This window comes from Gopherus flavomarginatus, chromosome 1 (assembly GCF_025201925.1).
Source record: "Gopherus flavomarginatus isolate rGopFla2 chromosome 1, rGopFla2.mat.asm, whole genome shotgun sequence".
Lineage (NCBI taxonomy): Eukaryota > Metazoa > Chordata > Testudines > Testudinidae > Gopherus > Gopherus flavomarginatus.
In genome coordinates this window covers 30168223-30185495 of record NC_066617.1, presented here as the reverse complement: position 1 = coordinate 30185495, position 17273 = coordinate 30168223, and the positions used below count along the sequence as shown (strand labels likewise).

The window sequence follows — 17273 nt, the reverse complement described above, 5'->3', positions numbered from 1 at the left end:
GCCGGGCATGGGCTCCGGCTCCCCGTGTGGGGGAGGGGGGGGGTACCCCGATCCCCTCGCTACCACTAAAAACTATACTAACAACACTAAATTACTGACTATTGATAACTAGAAACGATCTATATACAATAACTAACTATGTACAACGAAAGCTAAATGAGCTGCTAGGGAGTGTGGAGGTCAGCGAAGCCGCGCTCCACAGTTCCAACGACCGACACGGGCGGTAAGAAGGAACTGAAGGGTGGCCGAGTCGGCTGGGATATATATTGGGCGCCATGGCGGCGCCACTCCAGGGGGCGCCCAGCCGACCCGACTGGGTTGCTAGGGTAAAAGTTTCTCTGACGAACGTGCACGCGGCGCGCGCACACCTAACTGGAATGCATATGAGCAATCACTCGAAGAAGAAGGTGTAATGAAGCATCATAGCTGTAACACCATATGTAAGGTATCACTTTTAAACTACTTTTAAAATATTGCAATCAACTGAGTTGAGGCACAGCTTCAAAAATTGCCTCAAAATCATACTTGCACTACTTTATCCTCAAAGTTAATGTAATACCTTTGAAGGAGTGACTTACTGAGTTATTAAAAATATTAGTTTTGTTAATCCAAACAAATAACTATTGCATTTCTAAATTAGAAAATACCTGCGCAATTTTATGGTTTTCCCCCTGGAAAGACACTAGTACTGCTGCAAAATTATAAGGCTATCAAGTGACTACTTTAAGAGCACAGGGCCCTTTGGGCAAATATATCATTGAACAAGAAAGGTCTCATCAAAAGTCTAGGTATCACAAGAGAGATCACTCAAAACATTTTTAAATATTTAAAAAATTGGGCCCTACACAGGGACCTAGTATAGGAATTAAAGGGATGACAGTCCTTTGGAACAAAGTCTCATACACTGTCAAAGAATACTGAAAAAGAATAGTTACATTGGTTCCATAACTACTATCATCAGTGACCTCATTGTTTTTATTTCTAATGTCTGAAAACTGAGAGGTAAGCATTTCACCCAATGAGTTACATACCCTTGACTCTGTGTCATCCTCTTCTTCATCAGGATTGTAAGCTTCTGCACATACTAAAACAAAACAAAAATGAAGAGTTTAAGCTGATTCTCAAAAGGCAACATATTCTATAAGCATTTACAGAAATAATAACAGAAAACACATCACGTGCAATACTGAATTGTAGTAACTGATAATTTCGCTCTGTTCTTTTCCTGTTAAGGGCTACTGTTTCATGAAGCATATTATTGTTGTTAAATATTTATATTACACTAGTGTCCAGAGATCCAAACCAGGTGTGGAGCTCCACTATGCTAGGCACCCTACAAACTGCCTACAATGTCCATTTCATAAAACTTTACAGTTTCAATAATTTAACGAGCCTGATACAACTCTCTGTGGAATCAATGGAAAGCCTCCTGCTGATTTTACTACAGTTGGATTAGGTCCAGAGTAAATGGAAATATGCCCATAAAAAGGACATTTTAAATCTGTTGAACAACTACAGTATTGTATCTCTAAATAAACAGAATATTCTTATAAACAGTATTATGGTAGCTGTAGTATTTCAGTGATGATTGAGTCAGGTTTTAGGGTAACCGATTTACTTAAAAATAACTCAAAGTAAACAGTAGTGATCTGTTGTAAATCTAGCATGGCTGTATGCTCTGTCTCACACTCTGCAACTGGTTTCTGTCTGTCTGTGAGAGTTAGTGTGTCAAGAGGAAGCATAGTGCAGTACTGCATAGTGTCTTGCAGCATGTATAAACACAACAGACTCCCTGCGACAGCACAGCGCACTTCTCATTCCCCCCCCACCTCCAATTCTCTACACTAACAGATTCTAAAACATTTATTTAACTTGATATCTTTTATGTTATCATCACTGTATCAACAGGTCTCAGTCAGTCTTTTCAGACATTTTAACAGCCTTCTAGATCTATTGAGAAGAAAACTGAATTTAGGTTTATCTATGTCTTAAATAATCTTTTTAATCTCTTCACACAACCGGAAGCTGGATCAATCCATTAAGGTATTTTTGTTCTTTTAGTGTATCTGTTCTCCCTTCACTCTTCCTTGATATATGTTCATTCTCATTCTGTCTCATTCTTAGGTCATTAGCAGCTTCCTTCAAAAAATGGTTTCCATTTTCCATCATAACTGACTACTGATGATGTGACATTTCTTTAATCACTGTAGTTTGTTCTGGACAATACAGAATCTATGGTTTATTAATTGATAAAGGCCTTGTTCTTTTGTTATAATTTTGATCTGTCAGTCTTTCTGCCAGGACGACAGAGTGATCTGTCTTCCTCTGGTTAGGTCTTATATCTTGTAATTGAGTATGTATATGTTTATTTTATAACTGTTCAGCCAGTGGTTTTCAACATTTCAGAAGCATTGCTCTGTAGTTGAATAGCACTAAATGTGCAATTTCTTTTCCATCAATTGCTTATTTGAGCTACTTTTTCACTCAATAACTAAATAATTAGTGATACTATACGTAATTCATTACACTAAACATATGGGCAGAGAAAAGTCAACATGCTTTCACCACTGGTAAGCTCTAAATTTATGCATACTTTGCATACACAAGAAAACATTATTAGAAAGAGATCATGGTATATCGCGCTGATAGTGTTAAATAACTTTTCTACTCCACACTGTGAGTAGGGAATATACTTCCTTTTATAGTTTACATTTAATCCTTGCAATATTTATTATCAGTTTCTGACTTCCACTTTGTCAAGATTGGATTTTTTTTAATTTACACACACACCCACACCATTCTCTTTACTTATGTGGTTAGTTGCAGCTCATAGTACTACAAACATAATTTATTTACTGATTCTAGACATTTTGGCACAAGAATTAGTTACAATAAAATTAATTGCACAGGAAAGTCTCTTAAAATCATATCCTCATTATGGAATAAATTGTAACAGTAACCATTAAAGCATATTTCACAGTTCCAGAAGCTCATTGGTGTAATGGAAGAGCTATCACTTACTAAAGGAATCACTCAGTTTCTTGTATCAAGTGACTATCAAGAAATAACTCTATAAAATAAAGGTTGAGTAGTGCTATGTAACATGTATTTAAGGCAGCAACATTATCATATAAAAAGTTCCAACTGATTATTGGTGTATAACAGCACTTAGTGATCCAAGACTCCTCACACAAGATAGTGTGTATATAGACACCATGGGCAGTGGCCTTGGGGTATGTCTACACTATGGGATTAGTCCGATTTTACATAAACCGGTTTTGTAAAACAGATTGTATTAAGTTGAGTGCACGCGGCCACACTAAGCACATTAATTCGGCGGTGTGCGTCCATGGTCTGAGGCTAGCATCGATTTCTGGAGCATTGCACTGTGGGTAGCTATTCCGTAGCTATACCATAGTTCCCGCAGTCTCCCTCGCCCCTTGGAATTCTGGGTTGAGATCCCAGTGGCTGATGGGGCAAAAATCATTGTCGCGGGTGGTTCTGGGTAAATGTCATCACTCATTCCTTCCTCCGGGAAAACAACGGCAGACAATCACTTCATGCCCTTTTTCCCTGGATTGCCCTGGCAGATGCCATAGCACGGCAACCATGGAGCCCGTTCAGCATTTTTTTTTACTGTCACCGTATGTGTACTGGATGCCGCCGACAGAGGCGTTACTGCAGAGCTACACAGCAGCATTCGTTTGCTTTTGCATGATAGCAGAGACGGTTATCAGTCGTTGTGTACCATCTGCTGCCATTGTAAATTGGCAATAAGATGATGGTTATCTGTCGTTCTGTACTGTCTGCTGCTATCATGGGTGCTCCTGGCTGAGGTCGGCCGGGGGCGCAAAGGCAAAAATGGGAATGACTCCCCGAGTCAATCCCTCCTTTATGGTATCTAAAAATAGAGTCAGTCCTGCCTAGAATAGGGGGCAAGTGTACTAGAGAACCAGTGTATCAGAGAGCACAGCTGCTCCATGTTAGATCCCGCAGAAATGATGAGCTGCATGCCATTCACGGGAGTTGCCCCTGCAACAACCCTACCCGTTGCTTCCCTCCTCCCCAACCTTCCTGGGCTACCGTGGCAGTGTCCCCCCCCCACATTTGTGTCATGAAATTATAAAGAATGCAGGAATAAGAAACAGTGACTTGTTAGTGAGATAAAATGAGGGGGAGGCAGCCTCCCGCTCCTATGACAGTACAGGTAGAACATTAAGCGGTGCGGGGGAGAGAAGCCCAGCATCCCGCTGCTATGATAGTCCAGGCAGTACAGAATCTTTTCTTTACACATGACAGGGAGGGGGCTGATGGAGCTCAGCCTCCAGTTGTTATGATGAGGACCGTTACCAGCCGTTCTGTACCATCTACTGGGAATGACCAGGAATCATTCCTATTTTTACGCAGGCGCCCCCGGCCAGCCTCACCTGAGGCCAGCCAGGAGCACTCATGGGCTGATGGTGACGACGGACAGCAGTCATATTGTACCGTCTGCCACTGGGGAGGGGAGAAAAGCGGATACTGCTCTTCACTGCTGCAGCATCGTGTCTACCACCAGCACTCAGTAGACATAGGGTGACATTGAAAAAAGTCAAGAAACGATTTCTTTCCCTTTTCTTTCACGTGGTGGGGGGAGGGAGTAAATTGACGAGCTATATCCTGAACCAGGTCGGACAATGTGTTTGAACCTACAGTCACTGGGAGCTCAGCCAAGAATGCAAATAGTTTTCGGAGACTGCTGCAGACTGTAGGATAGCTGGAGTCCTCAGTACCCTCTCCCTTCCTCCATGAGCGTCCATCTGATTCTTTGGCTTTCCGTTACGCTTGTCACGCAGCACTGTGTAGCCTGGAGATTTTTTTCAAACGCTTCGGCATTTCATCTTCTCTAACGGAGCTCTGATAGAACAGATTTGTCTCCCCAGTGTCAGATCCAGTATCTCCCGTACGGTCCATGCTGGAGCTCTTTTTGGATTTGGGACTGCATCGCCACTCGTGCTGATCAGAGCTCCACGCTGGGAACACAGGAAATGTAATTCAAAAGTTCGCAGGGCTTTTCCCGTTTACCTGGCCACTGCATCCGAGTTCAGATTGCTGTCCAGAGCGATCACAGTGGTGCACTGTGGGATACCGCCCGGAGGCCAATACCGTCGATTTGCGGCCACACTAACCCGAATCCGATATGGTAATACCGATTTTAGCGCTACTCCTCTTGTTGGGGAGGAGTACAGAAACCAAATTAAAGAGCCCTTTATATCGATATAAAGGGCCTCGTAGTGTGGACGGGTGCGCCATTAAATCGGTTTAACGCTGCTAAAATAGGTTTAAACGCGTAGTGTAGACCAGGCCTTGGAATGCAGTTATGGTCAGAAAGAACAGCAACATCGATTTAGCAGGTCTGGTGAAGACACAATAAGTCGATGGCAGAGCACTTTCCTGTCGAATTCAGTACTCCACCTCTCCTAGAGGCAGACGCTAAGTTGACAGGACAGCGCCTCCCATCAACAAAGCATAGTGTAGATACCGCTTAAAGTCAATGTAAGTTACATCACTCGGAAGGGGTGATTTTTTCATCTATAACCCATAATGTGTAATAAGTTGAGAATCACTGACTATACTATTATTCCTGGGGAAATTCTGCACCACTGCACATGGGCAGAATTCATGTGCCACACAGAATTTTTTTTTCCAGCAGAAAATACATTCTGCCAGAAACATGCTGCAATTATGTTTTTCACTCACCAGGGGCCACTGTGATGTCACAACAGAGCAGCTGCTCCCAGGCTGGAGCAGACCAGCTGCGGCTAGGTAAGAGAAAGAGGCTGCCTTCCTCACAGTGCCCTGCCTGTGGGGCCAGGTCAGGAGGAATGGGATGGGGGGGGGAGATGGACGATGTGGGAAACATGGGGCTATACAGAAAGACTAGTGGGGGAACAGACTGGGGCAGGGGCTGAATAGGAGTGGGGGTGCAGGAACATATGGGTATGGGGTGGAGGGTGCAGAGCTATGTGGGGGAAAAGAGGTGGCTGAGTGGGGGTGCAGGGACACATGGGGATGGGGCAGATGTGTCTGACTGAATGCAAGAGGCCAGGGATCAGCTAGGGTCTGCATTGGGGAGGCTCCCTAACAATCTCTCCCTGCTCAAAAAAACCCCTGTTCCATACTTCTCCCACCCACATCCAACAGCCCTCCAAGTTCACCCCCAGGCTCCTTCCCAGCAATGACTTCCCTCTCCCTCAGCTCCTCCATTACCTCTGACTCCCCCAAGTCTGCACTACTTCTGGAGGGTGTGGTAAATAAGTTTCTGCATTGTAGTTTAAATGTATTATTACTCAAAAATCTGTATTAATATGCCCAGTAAAGAGTCTCTTTGTCAAAAAACATGTCCTGAATCTTTTTTGTCGTCTGTATTGTTACAGACATAGTTGCTGACAGGTATTTTGAAATAAATTACTAAAATAATTGAAACTGGCCTGATTATATTGTGTTATTTTAACATATAAAATATCCAGAATTTTAAAATATTGTGTTCAGAATTTTTAAATTTTTGGCGCAGAATTCCCCTAGGAGTAATACTAATATACCACAAAATGGTTGAAATAATTGAAAGCAAAAAAGTATTAAAATATTGACAGTTGATTTTTACTGAACTATCTATCAGATGGGTGTCAAAAGCTTTGGTGGTACAATAAGATTGTCAGTGATGGACATAAACTGTATCTACAACCAGGCCACCTTAAGATGGAGCAAAGTAGTGCTTGATTTGCAGATAGCTCAGTGGTTTGCGCATTGGTCTGCTAAATTCAGGGTTGTGAGTTCAATCCTTGAGGGTGCCATTTAGGGATCTGGGGCAAAAATCTGTCTGGGGATTGGTCCTGCTTGGAGCAGGGGGTTGGACTAGATGACCTCCTGAGGTCCCTTCCAACCCTGACATTCTATGTCTTTGCGATGATGATTTAATGAACAATGTTCATAAACTATTAAGATAATTTCCACTATATTTAATGACCAAATATATTATAATAAATAGAACAGAAAACTAATCTAACCACTTACTACAAAACTACTACAGCCAAAATTTTCAAACCTAAGTAAGAGTGATCTGATTTTCTGAGATGCTAAGCACCCACAATTGACTCAAGAGGTAGTTAGCAATGGAAATATCCACAACTGACAAGGATGTCAGCAGCGGAGAGAGTGAGAAAATGGTAAATATTGTTACATTAATAAGGAAGTAGAAACTGACATTCACATTAATAACCAAAGCAACTATGTGGTTTTCTGTTGAATCTATCCTTACTTCCCCTTAATCCCACAAGTGCTTCCTATCAAGTCTACTCATGTCATGTCTTAACCTAGATTGTAAAATATATGGAGCGTAGCACATTGTTTTTTGTCGTTCAACCAGATGTACTTTGTGTGTGTGTGTATATACACATGCTGCATCCACATAAAACAATAGGATTTAATGAGAGAATGGATATAGGGGATGTGATAGAACAGGCGTGGCCAAACCACAGTTTGTGAATCACATGCAACTCTTTTTTACAGCTAAAGTGCAGTCCGCAGAGCCCCCCACACTCCTCCTTTTCCACCTACCAGACTGCTGGGGGGAGGAGCTTCGGGCATCTGACCTGTGGCAGGGTGGTGGGACTAAGGGCTTTAGCCCCATGGGTGGGGGGTGTTGAGGCAGAAGCCATGCACCCCGGTAGGCTCCACCCTGCAGGGCAAAAACCCCGTGCCCCAGCGGGCACCGTCCTGCAGGGCAGGTTGTGCATGTCTTGCAGCTCTTGAACATTTGAAGATTATTATATGCAGCTCAGACGGTCAGTAAGTTTGGCCACCCTTGTGACAGAAGATTAAAAGATGACACTGAGTTTACAAACCTGACAGTAAGGACAGTGAATTTAAGTGAAAGAAAAAGAGGTGGAGCACAAGTAGTTGAAGACAAAAAAAACTGGTTTTGGAGAGAATATGTGTGAGATCATGGTAAGACAATCAAGAGATGTCAGAGGCAGTAAGATGCAAGACAGGTTACCTCGAACTAAAGTAAATTTGGAAATTATTTGCATAAAAGAGACAGCTAGAACTAAAAGAGCAGATGAAGTCACCAAGAACTTTTGGAGGTAGAAGAAGAGATCAAGACAGAACCTTACAGAGTTCTGACAAGCAGGGGGAGAGAACAGGCAGATGATGCACTAAAGATGCTAAATAAAGGAGCAGTCAGCAAGATAGGAGAAGAACCTGGAAAGCACAGGAGTCACAGAAGCCAAGAAAAGAAAGACAATAGCTAACACTAGAACTAAATCAGCAAACAGGTCAACAATTAGGATAAACAAGTGCCATTTTAACTTATTGAGAAGGATTTTTGAGACAAAAGGGAAGCAGTAGTTAGGGAGCCTAGAGGGACTGAAAGAAATTGAGTTTTTGGTTTTTTTTTAAATCTGACACAAGCGCATGCTTGAAAGCTAAGGGAAATAGTCAGAGGACAGAAAGTGGCTAAAGGTATGGATGATGGTAGATGCCAAGGATGACAGGAGTTGAAAAGTGATGGGTTCAAGGGAACAGAGATCAGATGCAGATGATAAAAGGAGGCCCTCAGAGTCAGAGACCAATGTAAAGAATGAGCAAGTTAGAAAATGGGAAGGAAGGAGATGATGAGAGAACCTTCCAACTATTGTCAAGTTTTGTTTTTGTGGTAAGAGAGGGTTAAGGAGGCAGGGGCTGCGTAAGAAGTTGAGAGATAACTGAAGGTGGTCTGAGCAAGAAAGCCTGCAATGAATATGCAGCTGCTCTATAATACTTATGTATAATGTATGTTGGCTTGGTTATTGGGATGGTGATTTCTGCATGAGTATTTTGTTTTAAGCATTTCTCATCAAAGGTCTATCAGACAGGAAGGAGAAGATAGGTCAAGATGATTACCTATCAGTTGCCACTTCAGAGTTGTTTGGGCAACCCCAAAACTATTGACTATAACAACTCTGGCTCTTACTAGTCTGCTTAAATATTTTGACCTGGTAAAGACAAAAGTCCACCAACACTTGAATAAGCCTCATTCAGAACAAAGAAGATGGATTTACAAGCACACTCTCTTGGAGGTAAAGGGAGAAGCAGACTGAAAAAGCCCGTCAGACACAGGTATCCATGGGGAGTGTCTGAAGAAGACAGGCCTCCCTAGGTTGCCATTATGGGAAGGGAGAACATTATGTAAGACAGACATGTTCAGGGGGTTTGTTGTTTTAAAATAATTTGTTCTTTAATGCTTTGTTCAGACTACTAAATAAAATACTCTGATATAAGAAGGCTGTTGGTCACTATATCCCTGGTTATAGGTTCCTGAAAGGAAGAAATGCAGGTGCTTCAAAATCCAGTCAGACTCTGAGGAAGGCAAGCAATTGGTATTGTGACAAAGTCAGGCTGGATGGCTGCAAGAGAGTCCTGGAAGGCCGATATATTAGCCCTAGAATGTTAAAGGCCCTTTTTCCTACAAGCAGAGAAGGGGTTACCTCTGGTCAATTATGGACAGTTAAATCCAATTAAGGGCTGCCTGAGGCCTTTAAAAAACCTTTCTCTGGGGAGAGGAAAGGAGAGAGAGGGTATGGCTACATCTGGAATTTCAAAGCGCTGCCCCGGCAGCGCTGCGGGAGCGCTGCCGCGGCAGCGCTTTGAAGTGTGAGTGTAGTCAGAGCAGCAGCGCTGGGAGAGAGCTCTCCCAGCGCTGCATGTAAACCACATCCCTTACGGGTGTAGCATGCAGCGCTGGGAGCCGCGCTCCCAGCGCTGCTGCCCTGATTACACTGACGCTTTACAGCGCTGTATCTTGCAGCGCCCAGGGGGGTGTTTTTTCACACCCCAGTTGCAGCGCTGTAAAGTGTGAGTGTAGCCAAGGCCTGAGAGAGAAAGACAAGCTGCTGCCAGGCTAGTGGCAACAGAGAAATAAACTACTCCAGGGTGGGAGGCTGTGCCCCTTCTCATAGGGGAGATAGCCAAAACTGAGTGCCTGCTAGGAGAATGACTGACATCTCAAGGCAACCAACAAGATGACACCTGGCCCCAATGACGGGGGCAGGGAAAGGTACCTGCCTGGGTTTTTGTTTAAGACTGTTTCCCTTTTTTTTTTTTTTTTTTTTGGAGGGGGATCACCCTTAGGCCGACCCTCAGACCTACCCTGAAAATAAATCAAGAGAGCACAGATGGGAGTAGGTAAACCCTGCCTGAGTGGGGCTAATTACCCCAGGCCCACCACTGCCTGAGGGGGAAGCGCTAAGGCTGGCGAGAGAAAAGAGGTGCCTTGCCACAGTATATACAAGGTACAGTAGCCAGGTCCTTGTCTAAGAGGGGAAATCTTGTGTGATTCCACATTGTGTCAAGTAAGGAGCTAACATCTATGGGCCTGCACTCACAAAAAACAAAAAGGAGGCAAAGTGCAACTAGCCATGTAACCATGACAAACCCATTAACAAGAAAAGGAATAATATGTGTGCACTTCTTTGGAACAGAATGGAACCTCTTATCTGGGGAGGAAGTAGGGTGAAAAAGAATACATTTATAAGAAATCTTGCAATGGATGATTGTTTATATTTTATTATAGGTGGCTCTGGTAGCAAGGCCTCTAGTTAAATTTGCGTAATACTTTTCATTATAATATTAATTTGCTTTAATTTACTTTAAACTTGATTAAATTGTGGGCATTGTTTCAGACAGCAATTTGTTTGTTTTGTATCTTAAATTGTTTACAATTAGCTCTGCACTGGTATTTTTGGCCCTTCTATGTCTCATACTGCTCCACAAGCACTTCTCTGCCCAATTGAGCAACACCACTGACAGATTCCAGAGAGAGTGTCATCCTTGTTTTTCTCACGTGGCAGGATGGGAACCATTATTCAGAGCAGGGGTTCTGAGCCTGTTTTATATCAACACCATTCCTATATAGCTAGGACTAAGCAACATGCAAAAGGAAAGGGTGGTCACCATCCCTAAAAGAGCATCACAACGCTGACGTTCAGCAATCTTGAAATACAGCAGCAAGGATAGAGGAGTGTAACTTAGTGGTAGACACCACTGATTTGGCAGACATGCTCTCTACACACATGCACCTCATACATCATTTTAAAGCTTATTATGTCTATTTTAACAATGAAGTATGATGTAGAGCTATCAAATGGTACCATTACCCCAGAAAAAGTGATAAACAATGACACCATCAACACATTAAAATGACCACTTTGAAATATTTGCGTTTGTTTCTAGTCGCTTAATGACTATGTATTATTTCAAGATATAAAATTGGAATTCTTTGTGGATTTCTTAAACCATCCCATAGGGTAAAAAAAAAAAAAAAATCTAAGAAATTTGTACTAGTATCACTGAAATGTAATAGTGCTCGTGACATTTCTAGTCAACACCATTATCATCATTTTGTTCATTATTATGATCTCTGTCACAAGTGCATGGGTTACCATAGTCTTCACTGCCTTAGCATGTACACAGTTCTGTGCAGGGAAGATTATTCTGATTATAGACACAGTTGATTGTGCAGTGACCCCTACTGTTACATGCACAAATAAGGTCTTGAAGAATACAGGAATTAGTTTACCATTCTCATTTTTCATTCATATTGCAATGGTGATCGAATATCCGGTTTATCTATGTGTGAAGATATCCAAATCTTTGTTTGCCAAGATGCTCTTCCGACATGCTCTTCAAACTGTCCTCACATGGTGGGAGTTCAGCCAGTGACATGTGCTTTTTAATGGCTAGATTGAGATACAAGCAAATCAGATCCCTGTGGGTCTCCTTTTCTTTCTTGCCCTGGTCATACAGCACTGCTACCAACTTTCTTGCTGCAGAAATTGAGGCTTGTCCTTCATGCTTTCCCAATTTGGCAAGATCTCTGAAGCGGTTATCTAATGTGTTCCATTTTGGGGACATAGTGAACAGCAAGGACCAAAACATCTATATCAGGTGTCCTAATTTACTATGGTTCCTTTGACACCAAAAGCCATACTGGAGTTTCCTTGTGTCTGCTTCCTCCTGAGTACGGTAGAAGTCTTGGGCTTCTTCAACACCTTTACTGTTCATGTACCACTGGAAAAGCCTCCAGCAAGGAGTGTTTGTGTTGGGTGAATTCTTATACTCTGAAGTGCATCCATATATTCACAGAAGAATTTTACAAGTGACTTGTTGGATGCCATGTTCAGAAACTTTTTGCACTGAGGCAACAGGGCATCCACCAATCACCTAGTATTTCTTGCATCCAATCTTAAATCCTGTCCAGCGCTGTCTTATTACAGTTTTCACAGAGCTACTGTTGTCATATCTATCAAATATTTTTATAATAGCATTAGCTTTGTTAAATCCTCTAAGGACCTGCCTCAGTATTCAGCAGCCAAATCATCGAAGCTATGGAATTTGTCTTCAGCCATCATTTATATGACAGTCATGGCATCTCTGATGTACACTGTGGTGTGCTTCATGGATTCTTTCAGACTGAGATTCCAGCTGATGCCCTAGTTCAAATTTGTCTGTTCTTCTGATTGGTCCTATTGATTGACTAAGAACTGCTGCCATTGAAAGATCATTTCATCTTGCTAAGGACAGGGCTCTGCAGAAAACAATTTCTGGACTGATACAGTATTAACTCCCCACTTAAAGTCTTCCCGGTTAACATTGTTTCATTGTTACATTGCTGATCAATTAGAGAACATGCTTGTTTAAAGTTGCGCAATGCAATGCTCCCTTATAATGTCTTTGGCTGCCTGCTTTGTCCACTGCTTGCAGGAAAAGCAGCTCGTTTTTGGAGCTAGTTGCTGGAGGCCTGGAACCTATCAGCTTCCCACTCCCCTAAATTCCCTATGTGGCAGCCGCAAAGCAGGCTATCAATTGCCAGCAGTTCAGCTGTCCCTCCCACCACTGCCATGTGCTGCTCCTGCCCTCTGCCTTGGAGCTGCTCCCAGGAGCCTCCTGCTTGCAGAGGAGGGGCTCATGTCAGGGTCTCCCCAACTGTTCCCCACATCTCCATGGGTGGGGGGATGACACGACAGGGCTCAGGACGGAGGGAGCTTCCTGGGAGCAGCTGCTCTCTCAAGTTGCTGATCTACTTAACAAGGCAATGTACTTAGAGTGGGGTCAGCCTAATTAAAGGGGCAATGCATATCTCTCTCTCACACACAGGGTGTGTCTCTGTCTCTGTCTGCCATGCTGTCTCCCCTCCCTCCATTCCTGCTGCCTTGTAGTGTGAGGCTACATTCACAACAATGGTTTAACCCTTGATGGCTCAGCCAAAAGCGAGTTCATCATTTAGTAGTAAGGCATTCCCTGGGAAATATCCCACCCTCTTCCACCCTCAGACTTCACCACCTCAACCAAGCTTCACAATCATCATCATCATGTCTTTTCTCTGGTGAAAGAAATTTCCCTGGAATCTAACCCCCCCCCCACATTTACACTAATTCTTATGGGGAAACTGAATTAGCTTAACATTGTTTCGCTTAAAGTCTCAGTTTTTAGGAACATAACTACAACGTTAAGCAAGGAGTTACTGTAGTTGCTGTGATTTGTCCCTCCCTTGCCAAACTTAAATTTGGTCTTATTGGTTATGTCAGCAATCATTTTGATGCCAGATTTCTTTACTGGCTGAAGAAGCTGTGTCCCATTAGAATCAAGTGCTCCTCTCATATCTCTCCATTTGTTCACCAACATCTGCTATTTTCAGTAGACTCTCTTGTGCAACTCATGTTACATGCAGTCTAGTGGATATGTTAATAAGTACCTCTGCATGTGGTTCAGAGTCAGATGGGTTTTTTCATATTGTTGATGATCTGGCTAGTAAGAACTGTAACATACTCTTCATCCTCTTCGGTGCAGAGGCAAGCACTTGTTTGTGGACTTTGTCTTCACTACTTCTTGTTAGCCCATCTCTTTCTCGCATAGCTTTTGCATATTTGTAATAAGAAGCTGTGTACTGCCATCCCTAACACTAACACTGACCTGTGCAAAAGTGTCACTGAATTAAAATCTACCACTATTGATGCACAGCCTTCAGTGTGAGACTGATCAGGTCAGCAAATTTCAGTTGAAAATATAGAAAAAACTATCATCACTTGAAATGCTTTGACAATTAAGAATATGAAATGTGAAAACATTTCATGATAGTATTTTGCAAAACGTTGATATTTACCATTTTCACCATATGCTAAGGACTTCATTATTTTTGAAAAAAATACACCTCTACCCAGTTATAATGCCACCCAATATAACACGAATTCAGATATAACACGGTAAAGCAGTGCTCTGGGGGGGTGGGGCTGTGCGCTCCGGCAGATCAAATCAAGTTTGATATAACGCAGTTTCACCCATAACATGGGAAGATTTTTTGGCTCCTGAGGACAGCGTTATATTGAGGTAGAGGTGTACTTGCCCATGTAAAACCAACAAAAATCTCTTAATATATTATCATTTGATAGCTTTAACCATCTGGTACCTTTAACATTAAGGTGTAGAAATTAACTTAAACAGTAAAAACTATAGTCATAGTCATGTTGCAGTGTTTCTGGAACTGTGCAAAAAATGACTCTCTCATTTGGGGTACCACTGTTTCACTTTGCCTATAGGCTTACGGCATCACTTGACAGCTCCACCTCATCTAAACACACATGACATAAGTGATATATTATTTGGGTATGTGCAGAGTACATTTAACTCCAAAAATATTGCCCTTTTTTGAGAATTGCCACACACCTAGTATAAGTGCAGTGGCAAAAAATGGAATAATGTGGCTCCATAGGATGCCACAGAGATATAGAGAATCAGCCCTCACTAAAATAGGGGCATGGAAAGGGAATAAGAATTTTTCTCCGTTTACACATTTGTTGACAATATCACTAAAATTTTAGAATATTGATTTTGGGCACCTACACTGGACAGACATGCTAGAACACCTCCAAACAGTCTTTCATGTCAAAGATCTGCCGACCACACATTCTATAAATAAGTGCCAACTAAAGCAGCAATTAGGACATTCTGTAAATAGGTGCCAACTAAAGCAGCAATTAGGACATGTAGTCAAAATTCATTCTGAGAAAAACCATTTCCACCAGACATTTAGACAAGTTGATATTCAACATCTGCTTCCTCCACATTTCCAGAAAACCCATTTAGACTTTTTGCTGACAAAATTTGCTTTATTTTTAACTAAAAGAATTTGATAACAATTGTGTTTTTTCTCAGTTAACTAATACGTGTTATTTTACTCAGCCATAATCAAAATATAAATTAACATTATGAGATAATGTTGGTAACACGTATGAAGGTAAAACAATGTAAGTAACTCTTATTATAAACTAAATGGAATTTTGATAAAACAATTGGCTAATCTACCACACCAGGCACTAATTCTCTAGAAGTACCCAATACAGCCAAACATATGACCTGCTCACCCATATCTGGAATGGCCTTTTAAGTCACCAACAAGCCAAGAGCTGGACCAGAAGCAAATTGCAATCCTTCCAAGAGTATGGTCTATTTGCTAAATAGTCATGGAGACACAACATTCAGGGCATCCACATACACATTTGACACTGGTTCTTCTCAGAGTGCAAGAAAGGAGAGAAATCCTTGGATCCCTATAATAAAAATTATCCACTTTTGTTTTGAGGGCCAGCCACCTTAAAATATGCAAGAAACCGTTACTCAATATTAGAGACCTCGCAAGCCACCACCCAGTGTCCAACCACCCTTTTTAAAGCAAGCTAATCAAAAAATGAGGAAAATGAAGATTCAAACACCACCTGTTAAGCTACCAGTGCCCTGAATAAATTCCTCTCAGTAAGTCTTCAGCCCAGGGCACAGTACAGATAGAGTACTTGTTGCGCTGATGAATTACCTCCTTCTATCCATAAACAAAGAAAGTACAGCCATACTCAACCTGCTAGATCTCTCCACTGCATTTGATGCAGTTGATCATTAAGTACCCCTGTCCTGCCTCCAAGAGGCTACAGGAGAAATGGCCTGAACTGGCATTAGCTCTTCCTCTCAGAACAGAGCTTGAGGGATACTAAGGAAACTGTTCCTCCACTGCCAAATCTTATGGAATCTCACAATGCTCAATTCCCCTCTCCCATATTTTCCAGCCTCTACATGAAGTTGTAAGGAGGAGGCTGGTGAAGTGCCAGCAATATGCAAGTGACAGACAGTTCTAAGGCTCTTTTTCACCGGTCATCAACAGCACCATCTCTCAGCTCTCTGTGTCTACTCAAAATCACCATGTGATTGAAGGGAAGCTGGCTAAAGATTAACTCAGGAAAGAGTGAAATGATGTCAGTAGGAAAAGGAGAGCACTTCGAAAAATGTCTTCTACTACTGAGGGCAGTAGGAGAAAAATGAGTCCTTACTCTGAATCTGAAGCAACAAGCCAGAGGCAGCTTTATTTTGAGCAATTGCAAATGCACAGGAGAGTACTCATGGGCAGGGGTTCCCCTCCCAAGGCAGGTCTCCGTTAGATAAACAATTAAGGCAAGCATTTATACCTTTTGTCACATACAGTAATGATCAACAGCTGCATTTTGTTTATACATATTCCTTCCTGATATCTCACGTTTTCTCATTAATTTCTGCCACAGTCTACATTCCATTCTTATCTAACACAAGGTCAAAACAGTATCTCTTACAGTTTGTTCCCACTCGCCTAGGCCTTCAAGTCTTGCGTTATTAGAGTCAGTGTCAGCCTGACTTTGTTAGTCTGACTCTGCTCTATTACTAGATACTAAGATATCTATGTTCAAATTCCCTTTATCCCTTTCTCCAGTTCCACAGGGCATATAGCCTCAAGTTGTCAAGACAGTCTGCAGCCTTGCAGACCTTTTGGACTTCCCAGTACTACTGGGTGCCTAACAGGTGAGGTGAAAATAGTACCCACTTCCATTTGAAACTAACCAAAGAGAGTGCACCCCTGCCTGTTGAGTAAAGACCTGGTCACTGTGATCCATGCACGTGTCTCTAGGCTTAATTATTGCAGCTCCCAACTAGTAATGAAGCCATGCACCCTGGAAAAGATCAAACAGGTACAAAACATAGAAACCTTTCTGTTTAGCAACACAAGTCACCACAACTACATCACTTCAGTGCTCCACTCTCTGCACCAGATCCTCACTGAGTACAAAGTCCAATTCATGGTCTCCATCTGATATTCAAGGCCTCCAGAGGACTGCCCATTGCTACTTGAGGGACTGCCTCTCCCTCCCATAAACATGACCTTCCAGGATGGCTACATTCTA

The 17273-nt window shown here is 42.3% G+C and overlaps 1 protein-coding gene across 3 annotated transcripts in view; it reads right to left on the bottom strand.

Moving 5' to 3' along the window:
* The window catches only part of PRKAR2B (protein kinase cAMP-dependent type II regulatory subunit beta), a 191287-nt gene that overhangs the window by 52597 nt on the left and 121417 nt on the right, over positions 1 to 17273 (bottom strand). For all 3 annotated transcript variants that reach the window (XM_050926035.1, XM_050926036.1, XM_050926037.1), the window contains exon 3: positions 1032 to 1084. In XM_050926035.1, coding sequence (XP_050781992.1) covers positions 1032 to 1084 — 53 coding nt within the window. The remainder of the gene's footprint in view (positions 1 to 1031; positions 1085 to 17273) is intronic.